At 38.3% G+C, this 17,249-nt stretch overlaps 1 protein-coding gene across 1 annotated transcript; it reads left to right on the top strand.

Moving 5' to 3' along the window:
- The first annotated feature begins 3,588 nt into the window (after nt 1-3,588).
- DUO3 (Homeodomain-like superfamily protein) lies at nt 3,589-14,278 on the top strand. Its single transcript, XM_078587609.1, has 12 exons — nt 3,589-3,727; nt 6,039-7,213; nt 7,290-7,641; nt 7,997-8,081; nt 9,606-9,662; nt 10,606-10,665; nt 10,753-10,974; nt 11,610-12,491; nt 13,278-13,593; nt 13,696-13,789; nt 13,877-13,957; nt 14,065-14,278. Exons 2-9 carry the CDS (start codon nt 6,040-6,042, stop codon nt 13,278-13,280), a joined length of 2,835 nt encoding a protein of 944 aa, XP_078443735.1. The 5' UTR covers nt 3,589-3,727; nt 6,039; the 3' UTR covers nt 13,281-13,593; nt 13,696-13,789; nt 13,877-13,957; nt 14,065-14,278.
- Nucleotides 14,279-17,249: the final 2,971 nt, after the last annotated feature.

Below are 17,249 nucleotides of genomic sequence, written 5' to 3' on the forward strand. Positions count from 1 at the left end.
CACTCCAAGCGAAAATAAAAAGATCAAATCTTAAAATAAGTCCAAGCTCCTTGCGTGAGGTTGTGTCCTTCATATGCATTCACCAGTTGAAGAGTAAGATAAATGTCATTAGTTTGATCAATTGTTCATAAAAATTACATATCTCTTGACTTTGATAAATATCTTATTTATACAAAAAATAAAAAATTATGTAAACGTTCAACGATAAAACTTCATACTAGGTTGGAAAAATCCCAAAATAATTTTGGGCCTAATATTCATGTATACTATTTTCCATTTAATTATATAAAAGTAGTCCAAAATAAGTAACAACATGTTTATGCACAAATGAATATAAAATGTACAATTTTGGGCTTAATAATAAAATACTTAAATTTCAGTGACTAATTAAGAATGGAATGGTGATAACTAGCATGTAAATACATTATATCAATACATACTATCACTTTATCTCGTAGAATTATATCTGAGAGTTGATATATGTTCAAAGTCATACGAATGACATAGGCTCATTGGTGCATGTGATGATTTTCACTCATCCTGATCCATCACATTAAATCAAAATGGGGAGAAGGTACTTATCAAGCCTTACAAAGACATGTTGGCAATAAATACAATGTATTTTCAGATTTATTCATGGGATATTTCAGTTTTCTTCATGTGATATCTGATGTATGTTTTTAGTTAGGAAGAAATAACGCACAGGTTGGTGGTTTTGAGAACTTTGATTGTATGACTAATGCAAGAACTTTGATTATACCAGGAAAATTAAGCTTTAAATATATTTTTTGAAAGTTGATGGTCCTATTTTTGGAAAAGGATCAGATATTTGAAGGGCAGACAAAGCATATTTGGACTCATTATCATTTGGTTTGTGATGCTTTTGCAAGTTGAGATATTTCCTTCGAGAATATTAGAGCTCATCACAATCCTGCACACATAATAATGAAATCACTTCCACAAACCAAATTCTAGCATCTCTTAAATGCGATACAAGGTGAGTAAGTTAAGAACAAGAATACTTGCTTAGAGATTAAAGATTACATGTATTTATATAGAGAAGAGGGAGGATGAAATGTATTATAGTTTATCTCATTCGCCGCCAGAATGTCTCTTGTCCCTCACGAATCATTCTTTTTTCTTGTCCCCCTTTTTTTAAAGCGGTCTCTCTCCTTGTCAGGTAGTGAAAAGTCTTCAGAGTTGGGCCTTTTGACTACCCACTTGGACTTGGATATATATATATATAGATATATATATCTATATGTATATGATTGTGAGTCAGTTTACCAAATTCATTCTTTAAATTGAGCCTATTAAAATATTGAATTGGGGTTACTTTACTCTGCCCTTTCACACAGATCTCCTTCCATATTCTATTACATCTCATTTATTCTTAATTATTAAGCATTACATGAAATTTAAAAGTATGCTGATCAGATCAGCTCAAATTTAATCAAATATGATAAAAGTATTCGGTTAAGATTGTGTGGTTGATCTAATCTAACTCTAGATTGTGTGACTATATAGGCTTATAGGACAGTCAATAAATAAGATTGACCATATCGGATCGAATTTGTTATTTAGATTCATCGGATAGAACTCTCTCTTTCTCTCTCTTTTGCTATCAGAGGAGTAAATGGTTGATCTCATATAACTCTAGATCAACATTGTGTGGCTATATATGCTTAGAGGCTGATCGATCAATTCGCTTGATCGGATCGAATTTGCTATTTCAATCGACCAGATTGGATCAAATTTGTTGTTTCGATCGATTGGATTAAACTCTCTCTTTTTATCTCTCTTCTTCCAACGCTCTCTTTTTCTCTCTCTATGTCTCGCACTATAAATACTCCTCTGGCAGCGAATAATTGATCTAATTTAACTCCAGATTAACATTGTGTAACTATAGGGAACCTAGGCCTAACTGATGGAGGTTTTCTCCATTGAGACCACATAGTGAGTATCATTTTTGGTTTCTCATATTTCTATGGAGTTCAGACTGATACATCAAACGAGGCTATGGGGATCCTCTATGAGGAGTGAAACCTTCACTGTATCATCATAGAATCAGACTCACAGTTCATAGTCGATATGCTCCGTGTAGGCTCGCGCTCCTAGTGGCATCTCTAGGGTGTATGGCGAGACATCACGTAGTGTCGCTCGTGCCTCACCAGCATTCACCACTAGTTGCGAGAGCTGAATCAAATGGCAGATGCCCTTCCCAACTATGTGGTACGCTCTTGCAGCCATTCCTTCTATACTAATTGGCAGGATTTCCCCTTGGAGGCCCAAGGCAACCATCTCTAGAGAGACTCGGTCTGCCAGCTCTCGGCAAATACTGGACTCTTGCACCCGACGGCTCCCACTTGTGGCATATCGCATAGAATGCTAGAGGAGGGAGTGCATGATGTCCACCCTAGACATTGTACCCTTCACAAAGCTCTAAGATGATACCTGATGAGCGAAAACACAACACCTGCTCCACGCATTGACGACTCGGTGGGACAATAACAAGATGCTGGTGCGTGAGGTCTCCATTGTGACATGTAGTAGTATCACTATTGTATCTTTTTCTTTTGTGTCATGGGCTTGGGCGAGTGGGATCTGTTTGTAATTGGGATATTTACGCTCGCTCCACACCTATAAACTCTTCTAAACATTCAACCTTACATATATAAAACCCCTTGGGGTGGCATCTAGGGCAAGACTGGATCGATCTATGAGCACAACCCTTACATTGGTCGTACCCAACATCGTGTTTTGCCTATAAAAAAAACATTGTGTAACTGTATAGGCTCATAGGCTGATCCATCAATTCGATTGACTAGATCGGATCGAATTTCTTCTTTTGATCTGTCAGATCGAACTCTCTCTTTCTCTCTCTTTCACATCTCTCTCTTTCTCTCTCTCTATGTCTCCCACTATGAATGGTTGATCTAATATAACTCTAGATTATAATTGTGTGACTATATAGGCTTATAGGACGATCAATCAAGTCGCTCGACCAGATTGGATCGAATTTTTTTATTTCGATCGAGCAGATTGGATCAAATTTGTTATTTTGATCGATTGGATCGAACTCTCTCTCTCTCTCTCTCTCTCTTCCGTCATCTCTCTTTTTCTCTCTTGATGTCTCTCACTATAAATACCCCGTGTGGCAGTGAATGGTTGATCTAATCTAACTCTAGATTAACACTGTGTGACTATATAGGATCATAGACCAATCAATCAATTTGGATTACCATATTGGATCGAATTTGTTATTTTGATTGACCAGATTGGATCAAATTTATTATTACCATTGATCGGATCGAATTCTCTTTTGCCATCTCTCGCTATGTCTCGCACTATAAATATCCCTCTGGTAGTGAATGGTTGATTTAACATAACTCTAGATTATTATTGTATGACTATTTAGGCTTATAGGCCGATCGATCAAATGGATCTACCAGATCGGATCGAATCTGTTATTTCGATCGATCGGATCGAACTCTCTCTTTCTCTCTCTTCCGCCATCTGTCTCTTTCTCTCTCTCTCTATGTCTCGCACTATAAATAGTCCTCTGGCAGTGAAATTCAATCTGTTTCTGTTTCTCTCTAGCAATTTCTCCGATGACCGCGGAGCCGTCGTAGAGATCGTCAGCCTGTCTGATCCGACTCTGGAGAGTCTCTTCCGGCCGAAATTAGCGTCAGAATCGCTCCCGACGGCTTTGGATCCCTGTTCGGAGGTCTACTCTTAACGACTTCTCTTCTTTTGAACTCTCTTCTGCTTTGTTACTCTTCGTGATTTGTCGTTGAGTCTGCGCACGATAGGCCAGGCGCGTGTGAAAATTTTAAGGCTTAAGTTGCAGGGGACGTGGATAATTTGTTTTCTCTGAACTAAATTTTTTTTGATCGATTTTCGTCGTACAATTGAACGCCGCTTTGTTGCTCTTCGTGATATGCGATTGAGTCTGCTCATGTTAGTTCAAGCGCATTTGAAATTTATGCGTTAGATGTAAGAGATTGAGGGAGAGGCGGTGGAGGTGGATAATTTGTTTTCTCTGAACTAAAATTTTTCGATCAATTTTCGTCGTATAATTGACCGCTGCTTTGTTGCTCTTCGTGATTTGAGGTTGAGTCTGCTCATGTTACGTCAAGCGCATTTGAAATTTATGCGTTAGATGTAAGAGATTGCCGGAGAGGCGGGGGAAGTGGATAATTTATTTTCTCTGAACTAAATTTTTTTGATCGCATTTCGTTGTATAATTGACCGCTGCTTTGTTGTTCTTTGTGATTTGCGGTTGAGTCTGCTCATTAGTTCAAGCGCATTTGAAATTTATGCGTTAGAAGTACGAGATTGCGGGAGAGACGGCGGAAGTGGATGATTTATTTTCTCTGAACTAAAATTTTTTGATCGTTTTTCGTTGTACAATTGGCCGCCGCTTTGTTGTTCTCTGTGATTTGCGGTTGAGTCTGCTTATGTTAGTTCAAGCGCATTTGAAATTTATGGCGTAAGATGCAATATATTGGGTAAAGGAAGGGGAGCTGGATATTTTTTTTACCTAAGCTAACATTTTTTGATTGATTTTTGTCGCGTAATTCATCACTGCTTTGTTACTCTTCGTGATTTGCGGTTGAGTCTGCTTATGTTAATTCGAACGCATTTGATATTTATGGCGTAAGATGCAATGGATTGGGGAAGAGGCAGGGGAGCTGGATAATTTTATTTTACCTAAGCTAACTTTTCTGATTGATTTTTGTGGCGTAATTGATCACTGCCTTTTTACTCTTCGTGATTTGCCGTTGAGTCTGCGTAAGTAAGGTCAAACGCATGTGAAATATGCAAGAGATAGAGGGAGAGACAGTAGAGGGGAATAATATTTTAAAGCTAAATCAACATTTTTGTTTATTTTTTTCGTCACTTAATTGAACCACTGTTATGTTAATCTTTCTGATTTTTTGTTAGCGAAACTTACATTTTTTATCAATTTTCGTCATATGTTTTTTGTGAAGAAAATCTTCCGTCACATAATTGATCACTGCTTTGTTAATCTGCGGTAATTGCCATTGAGTCTGTGTAAGCTAGATTAAGAGCATATGAAAGTTAAAGCACAAGGTGCAAGGTATAGGGAGAGAGACAGTGTAGGGGGATAATTTTTTTAGCTAAACTAATATATTTTATCACTAACATTTTCCCCGCATAATTTACCATTACGTTGTTAATCTTCGTGATTGTTGTTGAAATCCATTTAAGGCATAAGATGCAAGAGAAAGAGGGAGAAACAAGGGGTGGGGATGCTTTTTTTTAGCTAATTTTGATCAATTTTCGTCTCATAATGGATCACTATTTGTTAATATTCGTGATTGTTATTGACTCTGCCCTTATTAGGTCAAGTTCGTTTGCTTTTTAAGCTGTAAGACGCGAGAGGAAGAGAGAGAGAGAGAGATAGGGGGAGGGAGATGGAGAGATTTCCATTTGCCCATATTAGCTCAAGTCAAGTTCCTGTTTTTATCAATTCTTGAATAGCATTGGCCATTGCACCATTTATGAATTTCTGCCTTCTGTCGTTTTCTTGCCAGACTTGTAGGCATTGGTTACATTGGTTGCCAAGTATCGGTTGTACGTTCACTTGATTGATTTGGAAATATTCTGATTACAATCTTCAACCTAGTGTTTACGCATTAGCTGTGATCTTCGAAATCGTTAGAAATCTCTCCGGGATTTCTTAATGTCGAGCAAAAACTGAGAGTGATCTGAAGATTTTGTTATGTGAAGAAGACAAATTGGATTCCCAGAGCTTTGTTCTTTGAATTAAAATGCAACTCTTTAAATTGAGTTAAAATTCGACTGGTTTTGCATCTCACCATTCAAAAAATCATCCTGGGCTTTTACACTACCAAGCGGAAAACAGGAGCAACCTGGAATCTTGTTATATGAAGCAGACGATTTGGCTTCAAAATAAAATTTTGAACTTTAAATACTTCTCTTAGCATTGTGGTCAAAATTCTACTGTTTTCGTTTCTCCTTCTCTTATGTTTCCTTTGTCATGTCACCAGTATGCCAGACGACGAGGAGCAAACACAACTTACCTCTCAAGTATTAAAACAACATAACAGAAAGATGAACTCTAAGAAGCCAGACAGGGAAAATGAAGAAGAAGAAGACTATGATGAAGAAGACGAGGATGCAGACTTCAACCCTTTTTTAATTGCAGATACGGCTTCTGAGGCTTCGTCCAGTATAAGTTCTGAAGATGAAGGCTCAGCAGATAATGTAAATATAGAACAAATTCAAGAGTCTGACGTTGCTAATAAGGCAAAGGACAAGAGTCTTTTTTCAACTGCACCAACAAATGAGACTTGCAGAGATTCTGAAGAGTTATTGAAAAAAGATGAAGAGGATGCCATTTGCATGCGTACCAGGGCTCGGCATTCACTTGCTGATTATACCCTCGAAGAACTGGAGACTTTTCTTCAAGAATCTGACGATGATGAGGACCTTCAAAATGTAGATGACGAAGAAGAGTACCGCAAGTTCCTCTCAGCTGTACTGTCGACTGGAAATGCACCTGGAAATGAGAAAGATGCTGATGAAGATGAGGACAATGATGCGGATTTTGAAATTGAGATAGAAGAGGCATTAGACAGTGATGTTGATGATAACAGGGGAAAACATGAAAAAGATGGACGCAGCGCAGGAACAAGGCAAAAGAGAACTCAAAGGTCGTCTGTCACAAACAAAAGCAGGCCTTTGGCTCAGGTTAGTGCTCCACTACGGCCCATCTTGCCATTAACTAATGGGCCCGTAGAGTTGGCATCTCAATTGCATGTGCGGCCGTCGTTTTCTCAAAGGCTGTCAAATGTGGAACCCAGTTGTGGGTTCACTTCACAGCAAATCGGACAGTTGTACTGTCTGATCAACGAGCATGTTCAGCTACTTATTCAAGTGTACTCTCTCTCTGCTCATGATCCTGCCCGTCAGTATGTCGCTGACAAAGCTCAAGGCTTGCTTCTTGAAATGACTGATAAACGTGAACAAGCATTGACCCAGCAGAGAATACCATATCCTGTCCATTGCTTTGAGGATCTGAAAGCTTACCAATCCACATATTTTGATCCTTCACAGAGCGCCAATTTTCGTTGGGCCCCTCCTGTAAACAACCCTGTTTTTTCTGTTCTAGATGTCAAGTCGCTTGGCCTTACAAAGAAGTATATTGAAGATATTTCAGCTTGTAGGTGAACATGAGTACTGCATTATTTTCAGTTTTAGTTTATTGTCCCAGTGTCTAATTTTTTAATGATATGCAGCTATGCTTCGATATCAAAAGGAACGAATGGACAGCACATATGTTGGAAATAAATTGCAGAAGGAACCTCTTTTTCCTCTACGAAACTGTGAGGTGGCTCAAGAAACAAGTGCGGCTGAAGTTATTGATGATGTGGATACCATTGCTGGGTCAAACAGCCCCTCAGTTAAGCCAAGGAAGACTCTTGCAGCAACACTTGTGGAGAGGACTAAGACACAGTCAGCTCTTGTTCCTGGAGACATAGCCAGTTTAGCCCAGGCATTCCATTTCCTGTTTAATCCATCGTTATTTCCTCATAAGCCTCCACCTTTTCCGGTAGCCAATCGAGTACTTTTCACTGATTCTGAGGATGGGTGGGTATACCTTTTCCTCCATTTGAATCCTTTTATTTTTCATGCATGTTTTTACGTAACTATCATCTCTCATTCGCAAGGTAGGCATCACAGTTTAACCCCACTAAATAAATAACACTTTCAAATGCTATGCGTATTCCTGAGAATAAAGTTAGTAACTTCTTCGGGGTTGGGCATTTCTTCTCTTGTAAGCATAGATTTGTGCAGCTGATAACCTCTCTCTTCATATAACCCTCAAAGAATGAAATCAAAGTTAAGATATTTTGGACATTAATCCGCTGTGAATCGTGTTGTATCTCAAAATCTGTTTTCATTTGTACTGTTTAAAAATTTTGTTATCTTCGTGGATCTCTAGATTGCTAGCGATGGGAATAATGGAATACAATAATGACTGGAGAGCAATTCAACAACGATTTCTGCCTGGCAAGTCAGAGCACCAGGTTAGATATTTTTAATATTTTGGTTCTCGCATCAAATGTTTGGGTCATCACGATGTGTGTCACGAGTTTGTTAATGTGTCCAAGGCTAGTCCTTTAAATGCTCCCCTCCCAAATCCAAAAGAACAGTTTCAGTTACATTATATTAATTGTTGTTTATTGCTATTTTCAAGGCATGTGTCCCAGTGGCGGCATCATGATCTATCAACGTTTTTGGCTGGTGGGATGTTTGCTTTAATCTAAATTCGTGATGTTTTAAGGGCTTTGGGATGATGGGAATAATGGATATTGGATTTTTCGCTATTTGCTATTATTTTTGTCAGGTTTATTGGACGACTAGGAGAGCTTGTCATTTTGAATCGTATTGAGGTGTTTGTGTACGTACTTAATCATCCATATTCCTACTGAAGGCAGATGGAATGGAATGAAAAGTATAGACATCTGGTCTTCAATTTCTACGGAAGAGGCCCCTTCCTTTGCCACCCTACATTCATTCATCCTCTATTGAAAAGTTCTCAGGAAACTTGGAAAGTGATTCAATTAGCTGGGAAATAGTTTCTATCAACATCATAGTTTTCCCTGGAGATCTTTATGCTCCATGGGGCTCTGCCAAACGACAAGGAGATAAAGAAACAGATCTGAAATCAATCTGAGGAATGGAGTTGATTTGTTCGGAAGAAGGGCATCTACTGGTAAGGATGCACTTTTCTATTCGTAGCTCCTTAAAGTTTAATTTTGTAGTCTTCAGACCTGAGCATCGGCCCCTATCAGAGGACTGTAGGAAGGTAGATAAGGAGGAAGATAGAGAGATGTAAAGAGTTAAATCTGGTTACAGGCCTAGAGAGGCGCCTAACCTCCCTCTAACAGTTTCTCCGAGCCTATATTCAATTAAGTCCTTGACGACCCTCCATAGGGAGGACTACACGTTTAAATGGAGTTGTAATAAAGCTAAAATGACCAAATAACTCTGTATGGGGTCAGGGATCGTAACTGCTGATTCTTCCTAAGCTTCAAATGTATCATTTGTGTTATCCCTATGATTTTACTTCGCCAAACTTCCCACACACACATCTTCCTGCTCTCAGTTTTTTCTGATTGTCAATGACTTCAGATGTGAAGGTTGTCTCCACTTCAGATGTGAAGTATATCTCTCTCTAACGGTGTCAGAAATGTGCGCTGTATTTAGTTGTGTTGTGTTGTTTTGACAAATGAAATTTCTGCAAGCTTCATATGATTACCATGATTTTCATTGGATCTTCACACTCTTTAATTGGCATCTATACGCTATCTTGTCTATAGTCCATTCATCTTTGTGTAAATTATGTTGGGTTTTATTTGCCCAATGAATGAATTTTTTGGACTCTGTGGGGGGGATTTGTGATTTTCTTAAGATTCTGTTGGCGTTACTTTTTTTCCTTTTCAATTTTCATAATTTGGGATGCGATTAGGTTAATGTGATTATGATTAGGTTAATTTTTTGTATTTGGATGATTTCGATAAAAGGGTCTCTCACTGCTTTTTTTCCAGATCTTCGTGAGGCAGAAAAATCGCAGCTCTTCAAAGGCTCCTGAAAATCCAATCAAGGTAAAATTGTTATCCAATTTTTGGTCAATACCTTTTTTTAAATATAGCATAAGTTTGAACGTGCTAACCTCATTCAAATGCATCATAGGCTGTTGTATTTCATGAATGAGGACAGAGGAAAATAACCTCATGAATTTTCTGTGGCTTAAAGGAATATCATCCGTCAATCAATTTCTCTTGGATTCTTGTTGTTTCCTTCCCCATTCCTACATATTCCTTCACCACCCCATGAATTCCTCCTACTTAGAGGTCCTTGTTTGGAGGTTTTTTCAATGTTATCTGAAGGGGATGCAGCCATGTTTGGAGTTAGAAATAACGTTCTGCAAAATAATTTTTTAACAGAACAAAAGGTTCTGCGAGAGACCTTTTTAGATATTCCGTGTTTTTATACGTTTTATTCTGCTGTCTTATTTTTCTTTGAGTTACGTTAGAGGTTTCCTAACCTCTTATAGAGATTGAAAAATTACATGAATGACCTTCTTACAACAAGAGCATGTAGGAATATAGGATATCCAAAAATAAAAATGTTTTTTTTTTTGCGCTCTTTCCTCTAACTCCACAATGACTGTTCGATAGTTAATCGGTTAATGGGAGTATTGTGTTCCCTGAAGAAACAAAAAATAGGAAACATGTAGTTCGAGAGTCCTGCAAATAATTTTATGGTTCTTGGTTTGTGTTTGTATCATTTTCTATTAGTGCTTGCTTATCAAAATTGAGACAACGTTATTATCTGACAATTGTGTCCAAGCTGTTGCAAATGGCCCCTTCAGCATCATATGATTAGCTTAATTACTTCAAAGTTATACAAAAATGGACATTCTTCGTTTTCCTATTCTGCAATTTATCGACAGATATTTCAAATTCCTCTTTTTGTTTTTAGCAAATGAAATAAATCCATCTACTTTTGCCAATGCACTTTTGAATGTTCCTTTTACTGATACAGGCTGTCAGACGAATGAAAACGTCACCACTGACTGCAGAGGAGAAGGTTCTCATTGCTGAGGTTGTTTTTTTTGTCCTTCGACATCAGAGCTGGCTTTAGTTTATTTCATCTAAAACTTGCATATCATCATTTCTGTGATCTTCCCAGGGACTTAGACTCTTCAAGCATGAGTGGATAAAAGTGTGGAGGCTGTTTGTTCCACACAGAGACCCTTCTCTTCTTCCCAGACAATGGCGGACTGCCACCGGAACTCAGAAATCATACAGAAAGGATGAGTCAATTAATGAAAAGCGTCGTGTTTATGAAGCCAAGAGAAGAAAACTGAAAGCCTCGTCATCAGAGTGGAAGGCAACTCTATCCGAACAAGAGGTGACACTCATTATTGTTATACAAGCATGGTCATCACTCTGATATGATCCTATACCCCAAGAGCATTTTGGTGAAGTTTTCTTTTAGGGTGCTTTTCCATTAAATAGAGCAGCCCTCCTACTTGAGGGCATCAAAGAATATGGAAGTTTGAGTACTTTACACTTATCATAGAGTTTGCATCAACTGGTAGAAAAGAACCGATGATCGCAAGCATATTTTCAATACACTTGGAAGATGAAATAGGTTCTGAAAGAATTAAAGATATTGTGATTCGAGTTAATAGCTGTATGCTTCAGTTCTTTCAGATGCTGAACATTTGATTCAGCATCAATGGACCTTATTTTGATTTCTTTGCTGTTCTTGCGTAACCTGTGAAGAGGCAGATTCCAAAGCAGTGGGATTCCCTTTCTCAAATAAAGACTGCCTTCCTTCCATTCCAGGATTTCTGCTCTTATGTTCTTTCTTTGTAACCTGGTTCTGCAAGATTCCGAACTGCTGTTTTTTGTGTTGTTTTTCATATATTTCTCTCTTCTTCTCTCTCTTCCGATAGAAGCTGGCATGATTCTATCACACACCCGTTTGTGTTTTTCTTATTGAGAAGCTCACTGACAGTTCCAAATCCTCTATTCCCGCAGCTTGATGAAGCAGATGATGAAGATGAAGCATTCGTTCACGAAGCATTTCTAGCGGACAATGATCTATCCCACCAAGAATCGAACCGGCAAATGAATGAAAACTTTCAGTTCGCAAAGTCAGTAGCTCAACAAATGGCCATCTCTTCCCAAACGCCCAGTTCTCTCCCATCTACGAGCAGCCATGTACAGTACACATATAGACAGCGAAAGAGAAGAGGAACAAAGGTTGTTAAGTTAGCCCCCGAGCTTCCTCCAGTGAACCTTCCCGCTTCCGTGAGAGTGATCTCCCAATCAGCCTTCAGAAGCTACCATCCAGATAAAAGCCCACTAAAAGTTCTATTTTCAAATGTGGTTCATCCTTCCAAGGCTGCCGGCAGACCAAAGAATGGCTCTGAACGGGCTCCAAAGGAAGGAGACAGTCATCCCGAAACCAATGTGCAAATGCATCCCTTGTTGTTTCAAATGGGTGATGCTGAAATCGCCACGTACCGTGCCAAGAACTGCTGGTCTACTGCTCCTCGGGCTGCTGCCGGAACACAAGGAGGGGCCTGCTCGCCTTCGACTGTGCCGGCCGCTGATTTTCATCCCATGTTGCAGAGGGTCGGCGATATAATCAACGGTGGCCCTTCCAATTGTGGAATAATCCGTGAATCTGGTGTTGCCGCGTTGATCTGCACAGGAGAGAAGGATAATACCGTCGGGTTTGAATCAGGAGTCTGCTTAGAAGAGAGCGAAGATCGAGTTTCTTCTGAAATAGTGATGGAACAGGAAGAACTGAGTGACTCAGAGGAAGAGGCTGATGATGTGAAGTTCGAATGTGAGGAAATGGATGATTCTGAAGATGAAGATTTAGATCATGAACCGTCAAGAGATGTTGAAAAGGTTAGTACATTCTGCCACATGATGTGAGCTTTATAAATCCTTAGTGGTGCGACCTTTAATGAGTCCAATGGGTCAGGGATCAGATCTGATTAGATTGGATTGGGCCCCAATCAATTTTTTTTTCGATCGGAGGATCCTGATCGTGGTCTGATTGTTCAGATCCAATCAATCAGAACACCCTGATTGCGATCAGTCCATCGATCAGGTCCAGAGGTCTGGTTGATGGTTGTTCGTCCAATCGGCCCAGAAGTGGGTCAGGGATCCGATCTGATTAGATTGGATTGGGCCCGAATCAATTTTTTTTTTCGATTGGAGGATCCAGATCGCGGTCTGATTGTTCAGATCCTATCAATCAGAACACCCAGATTACGATCAGTCCATCGATCAGTTCCAGAGGTCTGGTTGATGGTTGTTCGTCCAATCGGCCCAGAAGTGGAATGGGACGATCGGTCTTATCAGTCTTTCAATTGATCGATCAAAAAGTTAAACCGATCAAGATCAGGTCAAAATCTTCAATGGATCGCTTCTCCCAGATCGTGCACTGGACCTGCAGACTGTCCGATCGTTCAGATTACAAAATTTGATTGATTGCTGATTCCCGATGAGCGCATCCCTCTGAAGCGCACGTGAGAACCTTTTCTCCATGGCGGATCACGACGTTATTACCATTGAACAAGATTTTTGTAGAAACATTTCTTTTTACTATGGTTTGATCATTCAATTATCAGATGTTGGGAGTTTTATTCAATCCATACCATTGATCTTGGGACTTCTTTTTGTCTTCAGTGATGAACATTGCCTCTTATCCAAGGATGATCTCTCCTTACCTGCCACATCCACATCAACCCATGGTTTTTTATCTGACTGTGACTGGAAAGGAGGGTCAAAGAGAATGGATGGGTCGTTGGACATGTGATGTATCTCTCTCTCTTCGATCAGCTAGATGGTCAGACAATGAGGGAAACCAGATTATTGCCGTCATATCAGATCTTGGATACCGATAATGATGCCAAAGCATGATATCACGTTTCAAGCAGATGAATTTTCACAGATTCTCCTCCGCTGACGCAGATCAAATGTGTATGATGGCAATCCAAAACAGGTATTTTATGGACAGAGTGCAGTTTTGCTCGAAGAACTGGTGATTAAGTGGATGATGGTCAAGAACTTTAGTAATATGTTTTTTAAATTTTATTGCTCACAGGGACTGGTTTAAGTTGACTAGACAAAGATGACGATGGCAATGATACGATGATAATGATGATTGGACACATTAACATAATTACTGTCTCACCCAGGTATGATGCTGAAGAGAGATAAACCATATTCCCATATTTTTTTTAGCATTGGGTCAACTGGGCCTTGAAATCTTGATTTCAATGAAGATGGAGACGGCGATGAAGATAACGGCAATTCAAGGATAAGAATGAATAAGAAGATTGTCATTATTACTCTCCCTCTGCCAGGTAAGATGCTGAAGGGAGAAGCTTTGTGTGCGCATAATTTTGTCTTAGGTTCGAGTAAATGGGCATTAAAATCTTGATTTTTACCATTTTAACATGGGAATTTTCAGGTCATGATTTGAAATTTTCTGGGAAGTACTGATCAAGATGAACAAGCCCGATGTCTCCGCTCAAGATTCTGATGAAGCTTCTGAATGGTATTCTCTACTCTATAACCAAGTATTTTGGTCATTTGAATTTTTATTTGTTCATCAAGTAAGCTGCTATTATGCGAGATTGATGTAATTATGTAAAACTGTCATCATAAACATTTCAGTTGTTGCTTCTTTAATATTCAATTTATAAAGAAATTCATGAGAACAGAAAATTATTTGTAGACAAAAGTTGCAACAATTGCCATCTTAGTTGTAGAAAAAATATATTGGTGAAACATATTGTCAGAGAAAGGCAAAGATAATGAATCGTAATCTGTCGTCTACATAAAACCAATATTTTGTTGCTGAAAACTATTTTCTTCGGCTGAAAGCTATCTATTCCCTTTATTTCAGTCAGTTCAATTCATGCTAATTTCTTATCCAGAGGAGTCCATACATCATATGAATCATGAAGTTTGTATTTTCTGTTCATGAGTCTCCATAAACTTTCAAGATATGAAAAAAATTATGATATTTAAAACACAAAGACAGCATTTTCCTTTACGGTTTTTTGCAAAATAAAAGTCAGATCTAGCATTTCAGATACTCCTACTGTACCCATTTATAAAATATTTTGCAAGACAAGTATTAAAGTTGGCTCCCATAAACCCTTCGAATTCGAGGTTTATTTTGATGGTATTAATTCTATGTGAATTTTTCTTTGCATGAGAGACTACTATTAGGGACATGTGTAAATGAGGAAATGATATTTAATGGTCCAAGCTCATGAGGGAAGTAGTTATTAATGTAGTGCATTATCATTTAGGGGGGTACGCCGGACGTTTCGGGACAGTTTGCATCCCCTCTCATCTCCCATTGTTTTCGGGTCGTCCCCACCCACCTCGTCCCAAATCCGTCCCATCCAAAACCGTCGTCTTCGGGAACTGCCCAGTTGAGAAGTGGGCACACCCGTGGAGTCCCGAGCCCGTATGTCGACATACGAGTTTAGAACAGTTGTCCTGCATGTCCTACCAAGCTTGAAGACAGATGATTTAACATACCCAAAACAAACCGACCATCCCATCCTTCATCTGGCGGACGAATTTATGTCTCGTTCAAAGATGAAAAAACTGTCCGGTCCGTGTCCGTGCACTGTAATAATAAATGGGTCAGTTAGGGACTTTGAGGCCCATATAAAACACTAGGTCAGTTTCTCAAAATTCAGTACATTGTTCATAACAAAGGTCTCATCTGAACACCTAGATCCACAAGGCTAGATTCTTTGTAAACATGTGGCACAAACATGGCATAGAACTACTGCCACCAAAATAAAATACATAATCTTAGGGATTATGGAAGCTAACTTCATTACTTTTGAGTTCAAAGGGTTAGTAAAATATATACCAATAAATTCATTCCAGATATAAAGTTTTTTCTCCACTTTGTAAATTAGATTTGAGTGAAAAAAACAGTTCCATGAATGAGCCATTTTTTCGTACAATTAGTAGTTTAGCTAAGTCAATCGGTTCATCAATAAAATCACCCTTTATAGACATGAATTCACTATTTTATGAGCCTCAAATGTCTTCAAATGATTTATTATGATATATCCATCATTTATAATGCGCCAAAATCATCGTTATTATCATGCGTATGAGCTCTCTAGAGCTGAAGTTCAATTATAAATTTGATGTCCCGTGAGGATGTTAGGTGGTATCTTTACCTCTGAATAAAAAAATTACAACAAAATGTGTAGATGGTAGCACAACGGATAGAATCATGGAAATGAACCCAGGGTTACAAGAGACAAGGGGAGCTCCGTGGATCCTAGTATGATGTATTTATCATATTAAATCATTTTAAAAAATAGTAGAATCACATATTATCTATGTTAACTCAGAACCTAGGGAATTCATTTCTATACATTAATTAGAACATGAACCCCATTTTGATGTATACAAATCATCCCATGTCTGTTAAACTCTTCCTCTTTACTATTCTTAGATTCCCACCTTTCCCTTTATCCTTGACATCTGGCCCCATTCTCTCTCTCTCTCTCATAATATTTAGACCATTAGTGACTGTTAGGACTTGTTGATATTATGAAGCATTTGAAGCTAACACTCTCAAAATGTTTATATTTTATTTCATAATTTTAAAGTTATCTGAGAGTTACATTAAGAAAAAATTATTTGAAATCCGCATCGCCAGTAATCTCCTTGCTTTCTCTTACTCTAAAAGAATTCAACATGTCTTCACAGGAAAATATATAATATTAAAACATTCCTGAACAACTATTTATTAAATTCTATGACTCAATCTTGTGTCAGAACAAAATTCAAACCAAAGGACTTTTTCCCACGGTCATCATTAACCCAATCATTAAGTAAAATGTCATAAACATAACCTCAACAACCTGTACCAACCTATCTCCTAGAAAAAATGTCTTTCCGGAATCCTGTGCTAGAGAAAATTCTAACAATAGGGGGGAGAGAGGGAGAGAAAGGATATACATATGTAAAGTCTGATTACTAAAGTTTTTGACACAATTTCCCTACAATTTACCTCTCTCTCTCTCATAATATTTAGACCATTAGTGACTGTTAGGACTTGTTGATATTATGAAGCATTTGAAGCTAACACTCTCAAAATGTTTATATTTTATATCATAATTTTAAAGTCATCTGAGAGTTACATTAGAAAAAATTCTCTAAAAACCACATCGCCAGTAATCTCCTTGCTTCCTCTGAACTTTAAGAGAATTCAACATATCTTCACGGAAAAATATGTGATATTTAAACATTCCGTAACAACTAATTATTAAACAAATGGTATTTTCCCACAGTCATTATTAACCCAATTGTTAAGAAAAGCATCATAAACATAACCTTAATAACGTTTATCGAGCTGCTTTTTAGAAGATAGATAGATAAGATAATAGATGAAGATGGTGGGTCAATCTATGAAACTCAAACAAAAACATCTTCTCACGGATCTTATGAGCTGAAATATCAGGTATTCCCTAAGGTATGTCCCACTGAGGCAATATTAATTTTTGATGTTTTGATTTAAGATTATATTCAGAGATTCAAGCAAGAATTCAATTTTTGCTTGAGATTTCAATATTTGCCTGAGATATCTGACACTCTGTTCCTGCTGTG

This window comes from Wolffia australiana, chromosome 1 (assembly GCF_029677425.1).
Source record: "Wolffia australiana isolate 7733 chromosome 1, ASM2967742v1".
In the NCBI taxonomy this organism is placed as follows: domain Eukaryota; kingdom Viridiplantae; phylum Streptophyta; class Magnoliopsida; order Alismatales; family Araceae; genus Wolffia; species Wolffia australiana.